The sequence below is a fragment of the Galeopterus variegatus genome, unplaced genomic scaffold (assembly GCF_000696425.1).
Source record: "Galeopterus variegatus unplaced genomic scaffold, G_variegatus-3.0.2 Scaffold243, whole genome shotgun sequence".
Classification (NCBI taxonomy): domain Eukaryota; kingdom Metazoa; phylum Chordata; class Mammalia; order Dermoptera; family Cynocephalidae; genus Galeopterus; species Galeopterus variegatus.
The window spans coordinates 237,185-254,129 of NW_007726354.1; the positions used below are offsets into that span (position 1 = coordinate 237,185).

At 44.4% G+C, this 16,945-nt stretch overlaps 1 protein-coding gene across 3 annotated transcripts in view; it reads left to right on the plus strand.

Moving 5' to 3' along the window:
- The first annotated feature begins 478 nt into the window (after positions 1-478).
- The window catches only part of PITPNC1 (phosphatidylinositol transfer protein, cytoplasmic 1), a 262,131-nt gene continuing 245,664 nt past the window's right edge, over positions 479-16,945 (plus strand). For 2 of the 3 annotated variants that reach the window (XM_008566467.1, XM_008566465.1), the window contains exon 1: positions 7,495-8,416. In XM_008566467.1, coding sequence (XP_008564689.1) covers positions 8,369-8,416 — 48 coding nt within the window. In that variant the 5' untranslated portion in view covers positions 7,495-8,368. Of the gene's footprint in view, positions 680-7,494; positions 8,417-16,945 lie in introns of those variants that run through there. The other variant, XM_008566466.1, reaches the window with a different exon arrangement.

A 16,945-nucleotide genomic window follows, 5' to 3' on the forward strand; every position in this document is an offset into this window, starting at 1 on the left:
TCCGGGGTCCAATCCCTGTACTGGCCAGCTGCCAAAAGAAACCCAACAGAACACTAAATAAAGAAGGAACTCAGCAGACGTCTGAGCAATGGTCAGAAAAAATAGGCGAGAGTACTGTATTATAGGCAGATGCTTTATGAATTCTTTATTTGGGTGAGTCAGATTAAATTCGTGGCTTTGTGAGAAAGCAGTTGGTTTCAGAAGAGAAAATTTCTCAGTGGAGGTATATGGCATTTAAAAGGTGAGAGAGAAGTGCTGTTTGGAAAAAGGAGTTTATTCGGAAGGAACAGTAGTAATGTATGTTAAGATACTAATTATTGAAAATAATGTGCCCATGTATTAGTTACTGTGTTTGGTGTATTTTTTCTGGCACATTTAGCTTATTGGCTGTGCACATATCTGACCCAAAGTTCCTGCCTTTGTGAAATGAACATTCTAATGGAGAGAAGACAGAAAATAAACATGTAACTATATGCTGGGGATGGGGGTGGGGGTCATAAGCATTTGGGAGGTGGTCAAGGAAGGCATTGCAAATGAGCCAAGACCTGAACGAAGTAGAGGATCAAGTCTTGCAGATATCTGGGGGATGAAGATTCCATACAGAGGCTGCAGCAGGTGCAAGAACTTTGTGGTGGGAGCCATCAAATCATGCCTGGCCTGTTTGAAGAAGAGCAAGGAGGTAAGAGTGACCAGATCACTGGGCGAGAGGGGTGGGAGATGAGATTTAGGGCAATTTGGCCATTATAAGGACTTGGCTTTTAGTCTGAGTGAGATGGGAAACCAGTGGGTTTGGGGCCAAGGAATGGTATGAGCTGACTTACATATTGAAAGAAACACTTTGGCTGCTGTATGGTGACTAGATTGGACAGAAGTTGGGAGACTGGTTGGGAGGTTATTCAATAATCCAGGAGGAAAAGAGGATGGTGACATAGAAGTGTTAAGGAGTGGCTGGATTCTGAAAAAACTCTGAAGATAGAGCCAAGATAGGATTTGCTGACAGATATGAGGAGAGAGGGTGAACATATCTGCAAGATTACTTGTTTGAGCATCTGGAAGGATGGAGTTGTCATTTGTCATAATGGAGCAGATTAGGGAGAAGCAAGTCAGGGAGAAAGAGCAGGAGCTCAGTTTTGAATGTGTTAAATTTGCCGTGCCTGTTGGATATCCATGTGACAGTGCTAGGAAGGCAAGTGGATATGCAAGTTTCAAGTTAAGGGAGTCATTTGGGCTAGAGAGTTGAATTTAGGAGTAATTAATAGATTGATGGTATCTAAAGCCAATGAGGCTTACATTACAGAAATGTTCCTGAAATGTTGTGTATGAAATATTTGTTTTTGTAAATTGCCTATTTTAAAAGCAATTAGAGAAATTGCTATTTTCAAGCCTATTGTGAATCATTTTGTAGAGAAAATTACACTACTTTATTTTTTGAGTAAATCTCTTCATCCTGTATTGGAATTATTTCATGCTGAATGCTGTTATATCAGGTGAATAAAGTCAATGTAAATAATTGTATTACTTTCTTCTATAACAATTTACCACAAATCTGTGTTTAAAACAACTGAAACTTAGGGCCGAGCCTGTGGCGCACTCAGGAGAGTGCGGCGCTGGGAGCTCAGTGGTGTTCCCGCCGCGGGTTTGGATCCTATATAGGAATGGCCGGTGCGCTCACTGGCTGAGCGCGGTGCGGGCGACACTAAGCCAAGGGTTGTGATCCCCTTACCGGTCATGAAAAAGACAAAACAAAAAAACAACTGAAACTTATTCTCTCACGGTCTGAAGTGAAGAAGTTCAAAATCAGTATCACTGAGAAAAATTAAGATGTGGCAGGACCGGGCTCTCTCCAAAGGCTCTGGGGGACAATCAATTTCTTGCTTCTCCCAGCTTCTCGTGGCTGCCGATTTTCTTCGGCTTGTGGCCGCATCACTCCAATCTCTGCCTTTGTGGTCACATTGTCTTCTCCTGTGTGTGTCAGATCTCCCTCTGCTTCTCTCTTATGCAGACACTTGTGATTGCATTTAGGGCCCTGCAGATTATCCAGAATAATCTCCTCATAGCAAAATCCTTAATATATCACATCTGCAAAGACCCTTTTTCCATATACGGCAATATTTTCAGGTTCTAGAGATTTGGACCTGATATCTTCAGGGGCCATTTTTCAGCCTACTATAGTCATCTAAATAATTTTTGAACTGGGGTTTGATATAAATTATTACATACTCTGAATAGCAAACACATTTCCCTCTTTTTCTCTCTGACATTTAAAGTCTTCCACACTGCATAGCTGAGAAACTCTGTTTCTGGATCTGTGCTGACATTAATTGATGATACTAGGTCAAATATGCTTTGATATTAAAGAACTATAAGTTATAGTTGCACAGTTGCTTTCTCTTAAAGGACACTCAGGATTAAAGACAGTGTCTTCTTTCATCACTGAAATTTCTCACCAGTGGGTCTAGGTTACACATAGTCTCATAGTGTGGCCAGAATACTGGATTGGGATTTTCTTACCAAAAGAATGTCACAGTGCTAGACTTTGAGGTCTCATATGCCTAAAATGAGGAACCGATAGCTGCAGTGTAATGGTCTTAACACTGTGTTTTCTCCTAGGTCATTCTGCAGGTAATTAAAAGACTTAGTAAGAAAGTTTAGGCCTTTTAGTTTATCTAAAAACATTCCAATGTTTTGCCAGTTTCTGAAAAAAAAACAAAACAGGTAATGCAATAAAAAGTAAAACTTTGATTAATGTATTACTAGCTTATTAAAAAAAAACCAAAAAGCAAACAAAAGAACTACACCTTTGGCCACAAAACCTCCAGGTTTTTTCTGTGTGAAGCAATTTGTACCACATCACTGTCAATTCACTTTTATTTTATGGGCCTTTATTGTGTAGCTACAACCAATTCCACATCAAAGCTTGCCTGTATTTAAAAGAGGCCGGACAAATGTGTCCACATATAAGAATTGCCTTGGGACTTGCTTTGTGTAGTTTTATTAGGAAAGAATTTAACATTTGCTTAGTAACCAAACAAGATCAGGTATATAGGTATTTCAATACACACACATGCATACAGTTAGACTTTTCTGGAATTAAGCAATTAATATTGCAAAGAATAATTTGATTTCCAAAAACTACCCTTTAAAAAGGGGGAGCATGTCAAAAGGACATAGGACCTGAAAGAAACCTGAAACCTGAAAGAGCTACCAATGGCCAAAGCTGGAACAATCTGAGCAACAAAATTAATAATGTAGTGACTCAGAGTATAAAGTAAATATGCATGAGTCCATACTCACATAAATAAATAATTGAATAAATAAATGGGGGAGAAGGGACAAGTCTTGCGGAAGAATTACACATTGTATGTGCAGATACTTTCCCCTCAAGGAGGTGGGGCTCTATTGCACTGCTTTCAGTGTGAGCTGGACTTAATGACTCGCTTCAACAGAACACAGTATGGAAAGGGAAAAAAACAGAACCTTTACAATGGGAAACCCTGGCAGATGTGACCTTAACTAAGTGACCAAGGATAAGGTTAAAACAAGCAATAAAAGGGTCTTTATCAAGGGCTAGTTTGGTGATATAAAGCTGACTATGGGAATGAGAAGGGGACGTCTTAATATACTGTGATGTAACAATTTTATTCCTTCTTTTCTTAGCCCTCCTTTTGACAAGCTGAAAGTCAGTCTCTCCAAAATCTTCTTCTTGGAGTAGCTAGACGATTAGATAAGATTAATGAATGTTACACTAATCACCCATCACCCCACCCACCCCCAACATTTGGTAATGCGTGTGGGATGTGCGTGGGGGTTGCTACTGACATCCAGAGGGAAAGGCCAGGGATGCTGCTAGACATCCTATAATGACCCCTACAACAAAGAATTATCCGTCCCAGAATGTCAGTAGCGCTAAGTTTGAGATCTCTGCGCTAAAATATGCACACACTTAATAACATTTATTGGGTACCTATGATATCCCTCACACCATGCTACATTTTCCAGATGATGCGGAGAGGACATCAAGTCTGTCCCTCAGGAAGCTTACCATCATGTTGAGGAGTTGAACAGCTGAGAAACATTAGAGTACTTATATGACATTATATAATAAAGGCCACACTTGCCTACAAACAGGAACCAAAATGAATAGTCCAGATAAGTGATCTGGGTTGGCTAGGAAGGTAAAGAGTTTTCTAGAATGGCTCCATGTGGAAGATAGGTGAGAAACATTAGAGTACTTATATGACATTATATATAAAGGCCACACTTGCCTACAAACAGGAACCAAAATGAATAGTCCAGACAAGTGATCTGGGTTGGCTAGGAAGGTAAAGAGTTTTCTAGAATGGCTCCATGTGGAAGATAGGATTTGTGCCGGGCCTTGATGAACCCATAGACCTTAAACACAGTGGGAAGGAAACAGGAAGGTAAGAACCAGAATAGTGTATTTTGCTTTAGAAGTTCTGGGGATAGTCTTGGAATAAGACTTGATGTGAATAGAGTCACAACGACTGCAGAGGTGGGTCAAGACCTTCCTAGGGCTTTTCACACAGAGGTTTCAATGGGTGGGGGGAGGGTGGTATCCTCAGAATTGGAGCGAGGACAGTGGGTTGGAAAAGCTCCCCAGATTACTTTGATGTGCACCTGCCCCTATCCCGAGTTCTGAGAGCCCCTGCCTTCAGAGGTTGTCACTTATCTGACAATGTATGCTGTCACAGACTCACGCAGCCTAATATTCTTTTTCTTTTGCTCCTATCATTCCTCCCTGATAACTTTTCTCTTTATTCCTCTTTTTGTCCTTTGTGCGCCACCCTTATCTTTTATATGTGATGATCAGTAACCGCAGATTGCACCTTGTTAATAGAACATAATGATGATGGCAACACCTTCAAGGCTTTTTGTAAGTAGATATTAAAGCTTCATGGGTTCAAAAGAAACAAGGGTATCAACTCTCCCTGCCACTTGCAGGCATTTTTTAACGATCGTGCTTTACCAGTAGATGGCGATCTCTTCCTTAGTGTGAACGAGTTATGAATGAACAACCTCTTCCTTTACCCTCCCCGCAAAAGTGCGCTTGCAGGTAACACCCATCTGTCCCCAAATACTGCACAAATCTCCTGAATTCACCCTCATTTATTCATTCCCTGTCTAGTTCAGACCCTCTTCATGTATCTCCTGTAGTGTTAATATAATAACCTCCTGTTTCTGCTCTCGTATCCAACACAATGCGTATCAGAATCACTTTCCAAACCACAGATTGTCAGGGCCTGACTTTAAAATGTGGGGGATGAGCCCAGGGAAAGGGATTCTCTGTGAAGGCAATGGGTGGAGCACAAGGGTCAAGGCAGTAAAGTGGAGTCTTCCCTAGCCAACAGATTTGTCTCATTTGGCTGGAGAAGGGCTGGGAAAGGGCAATGGCTTAATGTGGGAAAGGTAGATTCAGAACCTTGAACTTCATGCCACGGAATTTTGACTCATTCAGTAGGTCACAGAGAATCACTGAAAGGTTTTGAAGGTGGCAGGATTAGAGCTGTGCTTGCACGAGATTAATGTGACCAGGTATGGGGATAGAGTGAATGAAAGGAGAATCCGATGAAGAAGTCACTTTACATGAGGAATAGGGGAAGGAGCACATCCTTCTGTAATGACAATTTACAGTGGGAGAAATTCAGAGACGTAGTTCCTCAGCTATAATACCCACCCGTAAAATACACAGTTCCACAGTCAATGCCAGGAAACATCTGGGAAGCTAGGAATAGAGTCCACAAACCCCAGTGCCTTGTGTGTATGTGTGGCTGGCCAGTACATTCCCTAGGTGGCTCTGGGAAGATTATTAGGTGTCCAGAGCGAAGCCACTACACTTGTTTTCGAGTAAGAAGTAGAAAGAAGAAAAACAGCTTGAGCCTCTTTCCGTATCACAGACTTTCAAAGTGTTATTATTCAGCACTACAGTGTCAGATTTAGATTTTCCACCTCGAGGAATTTGGTTTAGCTTTAATTAGTTGCTGTGAATATTTCTGAGTCAACTCTGGGAAGCATTTATCTAGAAAATAGTTTTCACTAAAATATAAGCCAGATATAGGGTGTTAGTTTCCTAGCAGGCTTTGTATCATGTTTGCACAGTTATAAATTCTCTCCAGCCATCTGGATGTTTTTTGTCACATGCCCATCATCATTATATTGGTTAATTACTTATTAATCATAATTAAAAATACTATAATATTGAGGCCATCTGTATTGCCATCCAAACCCAAGCTCTATGAGTAGCTGCAGGACTTTAGAGCATGAATATTTTTTGGAGAAAAGATGATGCTTTCAGGTTATTCTCATACAGGCGACTAATGCATTTTTCATCCAGCAACTTTTCTGGAAAACAAGCTCAAAAATACCAGACAAATGAAAAACAGACTTCAGCAGTTACATGCTGCTTCCTGAGAAACTGAAGAATGTGCTTTTTGTGGTTAAAATGAGGGATCTGTTTAATATGGATGAAATGCCAACACTCCAGGCATTTTCATTGACATTTCACTGTGACCTTTTGAACTTAGGAGTGCTGACACGAAAACCTATTCTTTCTGCTCTGCGAAGCCTGCGGTCTGATTGCAGTGCTGGGCCAGAAGAGGTGACAGTCTCTCTTCTCCTCGCACGTCGTTCTGTTTGTATCTCATTTCCTTCACACTGCTGCACTTCCCAATTTTCCAGGATTCCTTCTCTGAAACCAGTTGGGAACCAGACTAGGGTTTGTTCTCCAGCTCTTAAATTCCATCGCCTCTCCAGCACTGGACTTGCTTACTGGGCCAAAGTGAAAACATTCGTGGTGGCAGTTGCAAAGACTTTCCCCCCAAAGGTCAAGGAACACTTTTGGGCCCCGGAACCAGGAGCTCCCCAGAGTGGCTGGACGGAGCGCTGTGGCTCCCTGGAGAACATTTGAGAACAGACTCAAAGGGGAGAAAGCCGAGGGAAGCCCGCTGTTCCGATGCGCCCTTGGAACCAGGAGCTCCCCAGAGTGGCTGGACGGAGCGCTGTGGCTCCCTGGAGCACATTTGAGAACAGACTCAAAGGGGAGAAAGCCGAGGGAAGCCCGCTGTTCCGATGCGCCCTTCGGGCTCGGCACTGGGGCAGCCCTTTCGTCTGGCAGCAGCTCGGTAGAGACATGCTGTTTTGTTTAAATCCTCCACATTCTTTGCCATTTCCCCATTGGCCGGATGGGGCTAGCTGATGTCAGCCTCGCTCGCAATCGCTCCTCCCGCTCCCACCTCCCAGCCCCAGGCACACTGCAGCTCGGCGCGGACTCTCCGGCCACGGCGAGGTGGCTGCAAACTCGCGGGCACGCACGGCGCTCGGGGAGCCAAGGGACTCGGGGGAGGGTCGTATAACTTCGTATAATGTATGCTATACGAAGTTATTACTGCTGTTTTGTTTAAATCCTCCACATTCTTTGCCATTTCCCCATTGGCCGGATGGGGCTAGCTGATGTCAGCCTCGCTCGCAATCGCTCCTCCCGCTCCCACCTCCCAGCCCCAGGCACACTGCAGCTCGGCGCGGACTCTCCGGCCACGGCGAGGTGGCTGCAAACTCGCGGGCACGCACGGCGCTCGGGGAGCCAAGGGACTCGGGGGAGGGGACGCGCGCGGAAGGCGCCAGCTTCCTCTCGCCCGCCCCTGGCAGCCGCGAGCCGAGGCTGGAGGCACCCGGGGCCCCAGGCGGGCAGAGCCGAGCGGCGGCGGTGGCGGCTTCCTTTTTCGCTCCCATCCGAGCCCTGGAGCGGCTCGGGGACCGGCCCTAACAGGAGCAGGAAATCTTGTTTACCGCCCGAGGAGAGGAGCCGATCGAGCCTTTGTCTGGAAAGTCAGCATCTCCAGCTCTGGCTGCAATGCATTCCTGGTGACATTAGCATATAGGCAGAGCGGCCGGAGCAGGGAGGTCGCCAGGTTCATGTCTGCTTTCGGAGGTGGATCGAGCGGGTGACTTTTGTGCATTCGTTTTAATTTTTGGAAATCTCTTTTTTTCCTCCCTTGCCCGCTGCCTGGCATGTCCTGATCTGGCGGCCGCTCCCACCGCCCCGGGCTGCCGATCCGAGCGGTCTCCAGGTGGGTCTCCCTTCTTCCCTCCCTGACTTTGCCACACCGCGTTCCGGGAGGACCGACCTCAGCGAGGAAGGAGGCGGGGGAGCCACGAACACCGGGTCCCAAACCTTGACATGCTCCCGGGCCGAGAGGAGGAAGCCAGGAGCTGAGCGCACCGCCGGAGCTGTGTGGCCGGCCGGCTCCGAGTGCCGGGCTCCGGGCGCCCTGCCTTGCGCCTGGGTGGCAGCCTCGTTGGTCCAGGGGGCGCCCCCAGCTTCTTGCTCCGGGGGTCCGCGGCCGGCAGGACCATGCTGCTGAAGGAGTACCGGATCTGCATGCCGCTCACCGTGGACGAGGTAAGCACCGCGCCCGGCCGGGCCTCGCCCGCTCCGGGTCCCCGGTCCCGGGGGGCCGCGTCCCCCGCCGCCACCTCCCGGCGGGCGAGTCCACTACGGGCGGCAGGAAAGCCGGGTGGAACATTACCTCCCAACCAGAAGGCTGGAGGGGAAGAGAAAGGGGATTCGCTGTTCTCACTTGTCATCCCGGCGGGAGACGGCGGCGTTGGGTGGGGCGGTGGGCTCCAGGTGGGCTCTTTGCGGGTACCCCTAATCCAGATTGCTGGGGATCACGGCGAGCCAAAGGGCGTTGTGCGCCCCCTGCCTCCAACTGAGAAAATGAATAAAGCAACCCCCAGAGCCCCAAGCGCGCCCTGTAGTGGGGTGTGGGGGACACCCCGTCCTGGCCGTGGGCCCAGCCTCCCCTCCCCGCCTTCCACTGTAAGGTCGGGGTGCGGGGAGAAGCCCTGCGCCCTCGGGATCTGGAGGTCCCGGGCCCCGCGGGGGCGCCTCGGAGCCCTCGGGGGGGTCCCCCTCGGCGCTGACTTTAAGCGGTTGCGGCGGGCCTGGTGGGGACTTTATTTGAAGCTGCTTTTGTATAACAAGCCCACTTGTTTCCGTTAGATTGTATGCTTTTTGGAGTGGCTTTTGGGTGTGTGGCTTGATGAGAGGTGAAGTTCAAGAACCCTGCCTGACCTCAGCCTCTCCTGGGTGCTGCCTTGGTCCAGCATCCTGCTCACCATCCTCAAGACTCCCTGGTGCATGTCTGAAGATCACCCCTTCCCAACAGAAGTACTCGTTAGTAAGATAAGCATCTCCCAAGAGCTAAGCACATCCTAACATTATCCAAGGCAGGAATCTTTCAGTTTTCAATGCTGTCTTTACTGTTTAACAGTTCCTGTTCTGACTGCATTAACATTAAAGTGTGTACTTTCAGGGATTGATTTGTGGTCTGTAGGGAGCTGGTGCACAATGAAGAAAAATACAAACACTCCCCTCCCCTCCAAGAGGAAAGAAAGAAAGAAAAGAAAAGAAAAGAAAAACAACTTTTTCATACAGAATATTATTTTGTTCTTTGCCCTGGCAGGGAGCCAGTGCAGTTTATCCAGGCTCCCCAGGGTCCCCAGAGAGTTTTCTTGCGTACATTTCTGAGAACAGATTTGAGATCGGGGTGGTGCTGGTTCTGGAATGACATGAATGCCGATGCCAAGATGCCTAACAGTGTCCCTTGTTCTCTGTTTAAAGCAGTTTTCATGACATGCATCTGCAAACATATCAGGTCAGAAATTCTGGAAGGAAAGAGATTTTAAATTTGATATTGATATAGACATTGTTTCTTATACAAAGTGATACCCCTGAACATAAAGGATGAAAGTTCCTTGGATTAATCTGATAGACCTTCTGCAGGGTTCCTCATAATTTGGAAGATTTTTTTTTTAGAGAGCATTATTTTGATTTTTTAAAAAAATATAAATATGTAGTCGAGAGGGGCCAAGGCCAGGTCATGAGTTTGATTTCTGGGTGATCAGGTAGCTTCCTTTGCTTGTTCCACAGCTAGGGGACAATGTTCCTCTTGCTGCCCAGCTCTCTCGCAAAGCTCTGTTTTTGGTCTCTAGGGGCACCAGGGGAAAGAAGGGTGGATTAATGGATAAATGCAAACCTTTCACCACTAATGGAACAGACAAGGAGCAGATGCTGTCCTCCTGGCAGGTCAGCAAAATTGACTTTGTGCATGAAGAAAGCTGCATTTTCCCCGTGGTTTGGGTATGAATGGAAACAGATCCTGTGTGTAAAATGCACACTATTGTTAACAAAACTCTGGTTAAAAGTGGGTAGTAATTAACTTTTCTTTCCATTCCAAAGACATCGAACAAGACCTTAAGGCTCTTAAACGCCAACTTAGAACACCTATATAAGTATTTATTGATATTCAGAGAAGAGCATCTTCATTTCACATAGGCTATCATTTCAGGTGAATGGAGAATACTATATTTTGCAGGCATTTAAAAAAAGTTCATATACTTTCAACACTCAACTTCTTTAAGCTCTTCCCCTCGCCCAGTGTCAATTAGGGAACTGTGTATGCGTGGAGGAGGGGTAAAAATTTTTTTTCTTAAATATAAAAGTGTGTACACAGTGACAGGCAGTAAATGTGTTTTTCAGGAGCAGTAATTACTGGAAAAGTACATCTAGGTTCATTGCTTTAGCTGTCTGAGTGAGGTTGCAGGCACCTTGGTGGCCTGTGTGGGCTTTGGCCTGTTTCCTTTTGCTTGAAGGATCTGTATGGTTAGGCAACTCTGAAAACCTCTTTTGAATACTAGTTAACACTTCTGTCCCTGTTTAGAGAAAAAGACTGAGTTCTAGAAATCAGCTGATTCATAGCGAGAAGCCAGGAAGGTTTTATATATCTTTAGCAAATTCAGCCCACTGGGAGAGGAAGAGGAAAATTTCAGATCATAGACTGCCAACTGCCTGCCCTCCCTGTTTCATGCTAGAAATCAGGAATTTTTGTCATTCTCAAGTGGGGATTTTTTTGTAGGTTACAAAATAGATGAAGCCCAAGTGTATCGTAAATATGAAAACTATAAAAACAATTGTTGGAAAATGGAAAGTTTGAAAAAATTATCTTGGAAGCTTTACATTTTGTACTATACAACCTCGAACTTACACAAACATAATATTCATACAAACAAACAGGGTCACAGCAGTGCACACCTCCAGGGGGCGCCATTTACACAGAACCCAGTGGGAATGGAGCAATGCTGTGGGCCTGCAAACCACCTTTGTCAACCCTCTTAGACTCCCATCCCCTGCCACTGCCATGTGTAAAAACTTGAAAATTTATAGCAAATTCATGGATTTGTAAATGGAAATGTCACCTCCTCAGAATTCTTTCCTGACCACTCCATATAAAGTCCTGTTATTCTCCATCTCTGTCTGTGCACCTGTTTATTTCCTTCATGGCATTTATTATAATCTGTGCTTATTGTATTTATTTGTTTTCTCTTTTGTTACCCATCTCTATCATTATCCTCTCAACATGTAATCCGTGTAAGAAAATACTGATACGATCTTTTAACATATTTCGTTCACACTAAGTCTTTGAAATCCGATGTGTATTTTTCACTTAGAGCACATCTCAGTTCGCACTGGCCACTTTGTGGTGCTCAAGGGGCACGTGTGGCTTGTAGGTGCCCTTTGGGACAGTGCCATTCTAGTGCTTAAAACTAGGGTCTGGCACATAGTAAATACTTGCTGAATGAATGGACGGGAAGAATCTGAGAAAAACAGAAACATTTTAAGGATAGCTGACCTAAATGTCTCCCTTTACACTATTTAGATTTTTTTTCAGTTAAGTTTTATATCACCTGAAATTTTACCAGTTAGAGATTCCTTTATATTAAAACATCATTGTTTCATTTTATTTTATTTTTTTAGTATTAAAATATATATATATATATTTTTTTCCTTTTTGTCTTTTTTTTTTACTGACCGGTAACGGGATTGCAACCCTCGGTGTCGCGCCCGCACTGGGGACCGGCAACGGGATCGCAACCCTCGGCGTTGCGCCCGCACCGCGCTCAGCCAGTGAGTGGGAACCGGTCTCCACATGGGATCCGAACCCTCGGCGGGAGCGCCGCCGCACTCCCAAGTGGCGCACTATCCAGTGCGCCACCGGGCCGGCCCAGTATTAAAATATTTTGAATGAAAAAAATATCGTCATTTTAAAATGCCTTAGCAATATCCCTGAGAGGTTTGAGGTCAGTCATTCCTAGGAGTTAATATAATCAGGCTGCTTTCCTCCTAACTCCTGGAGAGTATATTAGTGTTCTATTGCTGTGTAACAAACGATCTCAAACCCAGTGGCTTAAAAAAACACCCATTTATTATATCACAGTTTCTGGAAGTCAGAAGTCTAGGTATGGCATGGCTGCCTTCTCTGCTCAGGGTTTCACAAGCCTGAAATCAAGGTGTCACCCAGGCTGCCTTTCTTTCTGGAGCTTGGCGTCATCTTCCAAGGTCACATGGTTTTTGGCAGAATTCAGTTCCTTGCAGTTGTAGGACTAAGGTCCCTCCTTTCTTGTTGGCCATCAATTAGAGGTCAGCTCCTAGAGGCTACCTGCCATTTCCTGCCATGTGGCCCTTGCCACACACAGCAGTTTGCTCTTTCAAGGCCAACAGGGGAGCTTCTGCTGCAACTTCAATCTCTCTGACCTGTTGTCTCTGACTTCTAGACTCTCTTTCAAAAGGGCTCATCTGATTAGGTCAGGCCCACCCGCATCCGAGGGAAGGAGATCTACCACATGTGCATACCAGGCAGTGGGAATCTTGGGGGCCATTCTGCCTACCACAGGGAGATTAGCTGAACTGCAGGTTTCCATTGGAGGAGAGAAGTAGTTATTTTTTGCATCTAGAAAACCTAGGGATACGGAAGTTCCAGGTTGGTATGTGGGCTGCATGAAAACATTCATTTCACAAGTACTTTACTGAGCTCCTGTTATGTGCGAAGTGCTAGGCCAGGTGCTGGGATGGAGCAGCAAATGTGGCAGACGTGACCCCTGACCCCCTCGAGCTCACAGGCCAGAAGACACAGGAGAAGTTTTATTGCCATTTAAAAATACATTATGACGATGCTTGTTCAACTCTGTAAATGCAGTTGGCCCTCTGTATCCATGGATGCTTCATCCATGGATCGGACCAACCTTAGAAGGGAAAAATTTGGAAAAAAAATCCCATAAAATTCCCAAACGCAACACTTGAGTACACCTAGTACTACGATGAATTCACACGAGGGAAGTGATGTGTAGGCATTGTATTAAATAGGATAAGTAATCTCAAAGTATATGGGAGGATGTGCGTGGGTTATATGCAAATACTATATTCCATTTTATATCAGGAACTTGAGCATCTGAGGATCCTGGTATCTGTGGGAAGTCCTGGAACCAATCCCCCATGGATACCAAGGGACAACTGTATATTAAAAGCCATTGAATTGGTATGTAAAAGAAGAGGGTACTTGAAAAAGTTCATGGAAAGATTCATATTATCTTTTAATTCTATTTTTCCACAGACTTTTTGAGGTACTCTTGTCCATCTCAATAAAGTTTTTTTTTTAAAAATAGAAATGTTTACAGATTTGTTTCAGCAGAATAGACAGCTCTGTTTAGAGAGAGAGCCACTAACAGAAAGTGCTAAATTTGAATTATGGTTAAATTGAAAATGTATGGTCCTAGTCCTCAAGGAGATGCTCTGGTTGTCCTGAATTTAGACAGCTTTCCAAAGGAGGTTGTGCTACTCTGCAGCAGTGTGGGGAAAAAAAAAAAATCTGCCAGATTTGGATCGGAATGACCTCAATTTAGGTCAGAACATGATAGGGGGGAAAAGTAATCACAGCTTGAGTAGCTGCCCTAAGGCCAACTGCAGGGCTGCAGGGTATGGAGAACCTTCCTTGACAGAGCTCACAATTCTCAGGAGCCCTCCCCTCCCAGGGGACAGAAGCTGGTGGCCACCATGAGTGGAAGGAACAGGGCCTTGGGATCTTTCTGCCTAAGGCTACAGGTGCACATCTCTGCTTTCTACGCACGGTGTATTCGGGAGGAGATGGTTCTATGTAGGAGGTGAGTCTGATGCCTTCTTGATGTCTGGCAGATGTCCTTAAGACTTCCCATCATGGGCCTCATTCTAAATGTGGCCTACTGGTTATTTCACCTACAACTCAATAGTCTCTGTCTAGGATGGCAACACCAAAACCAGATTAGGATGGGCAAATTTCCCAGGATGGCAGATCACTAGTGGCAGGATGGCAGATCACACAGACTCCCACTGTGGAGGACCGGCTTGGCCACTGACTTTACAAACCGTGACAGAGGAAAGAGTCTGGGGTCACCAACTACTTCCTGGCTGACTGCCTGAGCAACACTTTACAAAGCTGTTTGTTGACTTAGAAACGCAAACCCCAGAGCTCACCAAGATTTTGACATCAAGTATTTAAGTGACTCATTCTTTCATTTCCCAGCACTTTGGCGAAAGGAGCTTGCTCTTAACACCCCTTTTTGGACATTAGTGGAAGTCGACTCATACCTAAACATGTAGCCAACGTAAGTTCTCGATCAAAATTTTCTAATGACTCTTCCTCTTTACTTCTTTTATCTTTATCTTTTTTTTCCCCCTCCTTTTAAGTTTGGGTGAAGCACAGCCTTCCAGAGCAAAGAAAAAAAAATCATCATCCTTTAATTCCTTTAACATTATATCTGACCATCTTTAGGGTGTTGCTTCTTTCCCAGACTGAATCACCTAGAGAAGTAAATTGTCCAAACAAATGTAATTTGATGACAACCTATAATAATGTTGTTTAAGCACCTAATCTAAGCAGCTAATCTCCAAAGATTGCTCTCTGGACCTATGTTGTACACACACACACACACACACACTCTGTGTTGTACACACACACACACACACACACAGGTCTGATTATATTTGCTCTATTAAGGCAAGATCCAGGTGTTTCTGAGCACTGGTTTGTGTGTTTTTTTACACTGAAAATAACTAATCTGTGTACTTATTTAGAAGAAAATTTATCAATTGAGGAATGAGAAGTCACCAGTAACTTGGATGCGGCTATAACTAAGTTGTTTATACCTTTAAATGCACTGGGTCTTATTTGTCGGATTCTTTATATTTCCCAACAGCTCTCCAATGTTTTCTAGTTTTAACTACTGTGTTTTAGTGGGGTTTATTTATTCTCAAAATGGCAAAGTTTCACTTATCTCTTGTCTCTGGCATTCTTTATATTTCCCAACAGCTCTCCAATGTTTTCTAGTTTTAACTACTATGTTTTAGTGGGGTTTATTTATTCTCAAAATGGCAAAGTTTCACTTATCTCTTGTCTCTGGCAAAAGCGTTTACAGCTTGTATAGACAGTTTATAGAGACAGTAGCATGACCCGGTAATGAGTATTGTCCCCAGACTTCCTGAAGAGTCTCCTGTAGGACTGAATGGTGCCTAGAAAGCCAAGGGTTGCCCGGTTCATTCTGCTTATCTGAGCCTTCTCCGTCTTCCTGCCTCATATCCAGGGGAAGAGTTACTTGCTCTCCTGATCACGACAGTGAGGAACCAGTTCTATGTGACAAGGTCTTGGTTGAACGTGGCCTTGCAGTCATTTTGCCTTTATGTCCATAATAAAATAGTCAGCACTGTGTGCCTCACTCAGCAAGGCGTCCCATGAAATACTGTTTGGAAAGTATGGGTTTTAAAATTTGTTTTTTAAAAAATAAGTAAGATAAAATAAAATTTGTTTTCTATTTTAAATGCTTGGACTGATAGCAGTCATGTTTCACATGCAAAAGAGGGAAAGAGAGAAACTACATTTGATGAGTATCTTCTTGCTTCCCTTAGTCCTCCTGACAGTCCTATGAGTTAGATATTATCATTCCCGTTTTACAGATGCAGACCAGGGATGCTTGCACGGCTAGTTAATGGCAGACCTAGATTCACACCTTGGCTGGTCAGACTCCATAGCCAAACTCCATAGACTCTTCGCTCTATCCAGTTCTGCCTTCCCTAGAATCCTAAAGCTGGAAGTAATTTTCAAGATTATCTAGTTCTATCAAAATTAAAAAACCCAATTTCTTAGACATTAAATAATTTGCTCAGGATTATCAAAGGAAATGATTAGGGGAAGGTAGTTCTTCTGTTCCAGCAAGAGAAGAAAGTGGTCCATCAGTTTTACCTCCCATCAAATGATCCATTTTACCCAACTATTAAACCAACTGACATTCCTCAGCTTAACTTTGATAAATGAATCATATTCTTCTTTGAAAATAACTTTTGTAGCTCATGCTCTAAAAAGAGAACCACCTCTGCACTCTTGGAAATTATTCCTCTTAATGGCAGTAAAAACCTTTGGCTTTCACAGGCACCATCAGCAGAGATGTTAGCTCATGAGCACCAGTGAGGTTCTCAAAATTAGTATCTGAAAATAATAATAGGAACAGACAAGTGGCACCGTGTCTCTGGCACATTTAGTTGAAAACTGAAAACTCTTCACGTGGAGGAGGCAAGCAAATTGGAAGATATTAAAAATGATCAAAATGGGCTATTCAAAGTTATGTACTTAACCTCCTAGCTCAGATAATGTTCCTTGGAAATGTGACTGCCATCAGTCCAAGCATTTAAAATAGAAAACAAATTTTATTTTATCTTACTTATTTTTTAAAAAACAAATTTTAAAACCCATACTTTCCAAACAGTATTTCATGGGACGCCTTGCTGAGTGAGGCACACAGTGCTGACTATTTTATTATGGACATAAAGGCAAAATGACTGCAAGGCCACGTTCAACCAAGACCTTGTCACATAGAGCTGGTTCCTCACTGTCGTGATCAGGAGAGCAAGTAACTCTTCCCCTGGATATGAGGCAGGAAGACGGAGAAGGCTCAGATAAGCAGAATGAACCGGGCAACCCTTGGCTTTCTAGGCACCATTCAGTCCTACAGGAGACTCTTCAGGAAGTCTGGGGACAATACTCATTACCGGGTCATGCTACTGTCT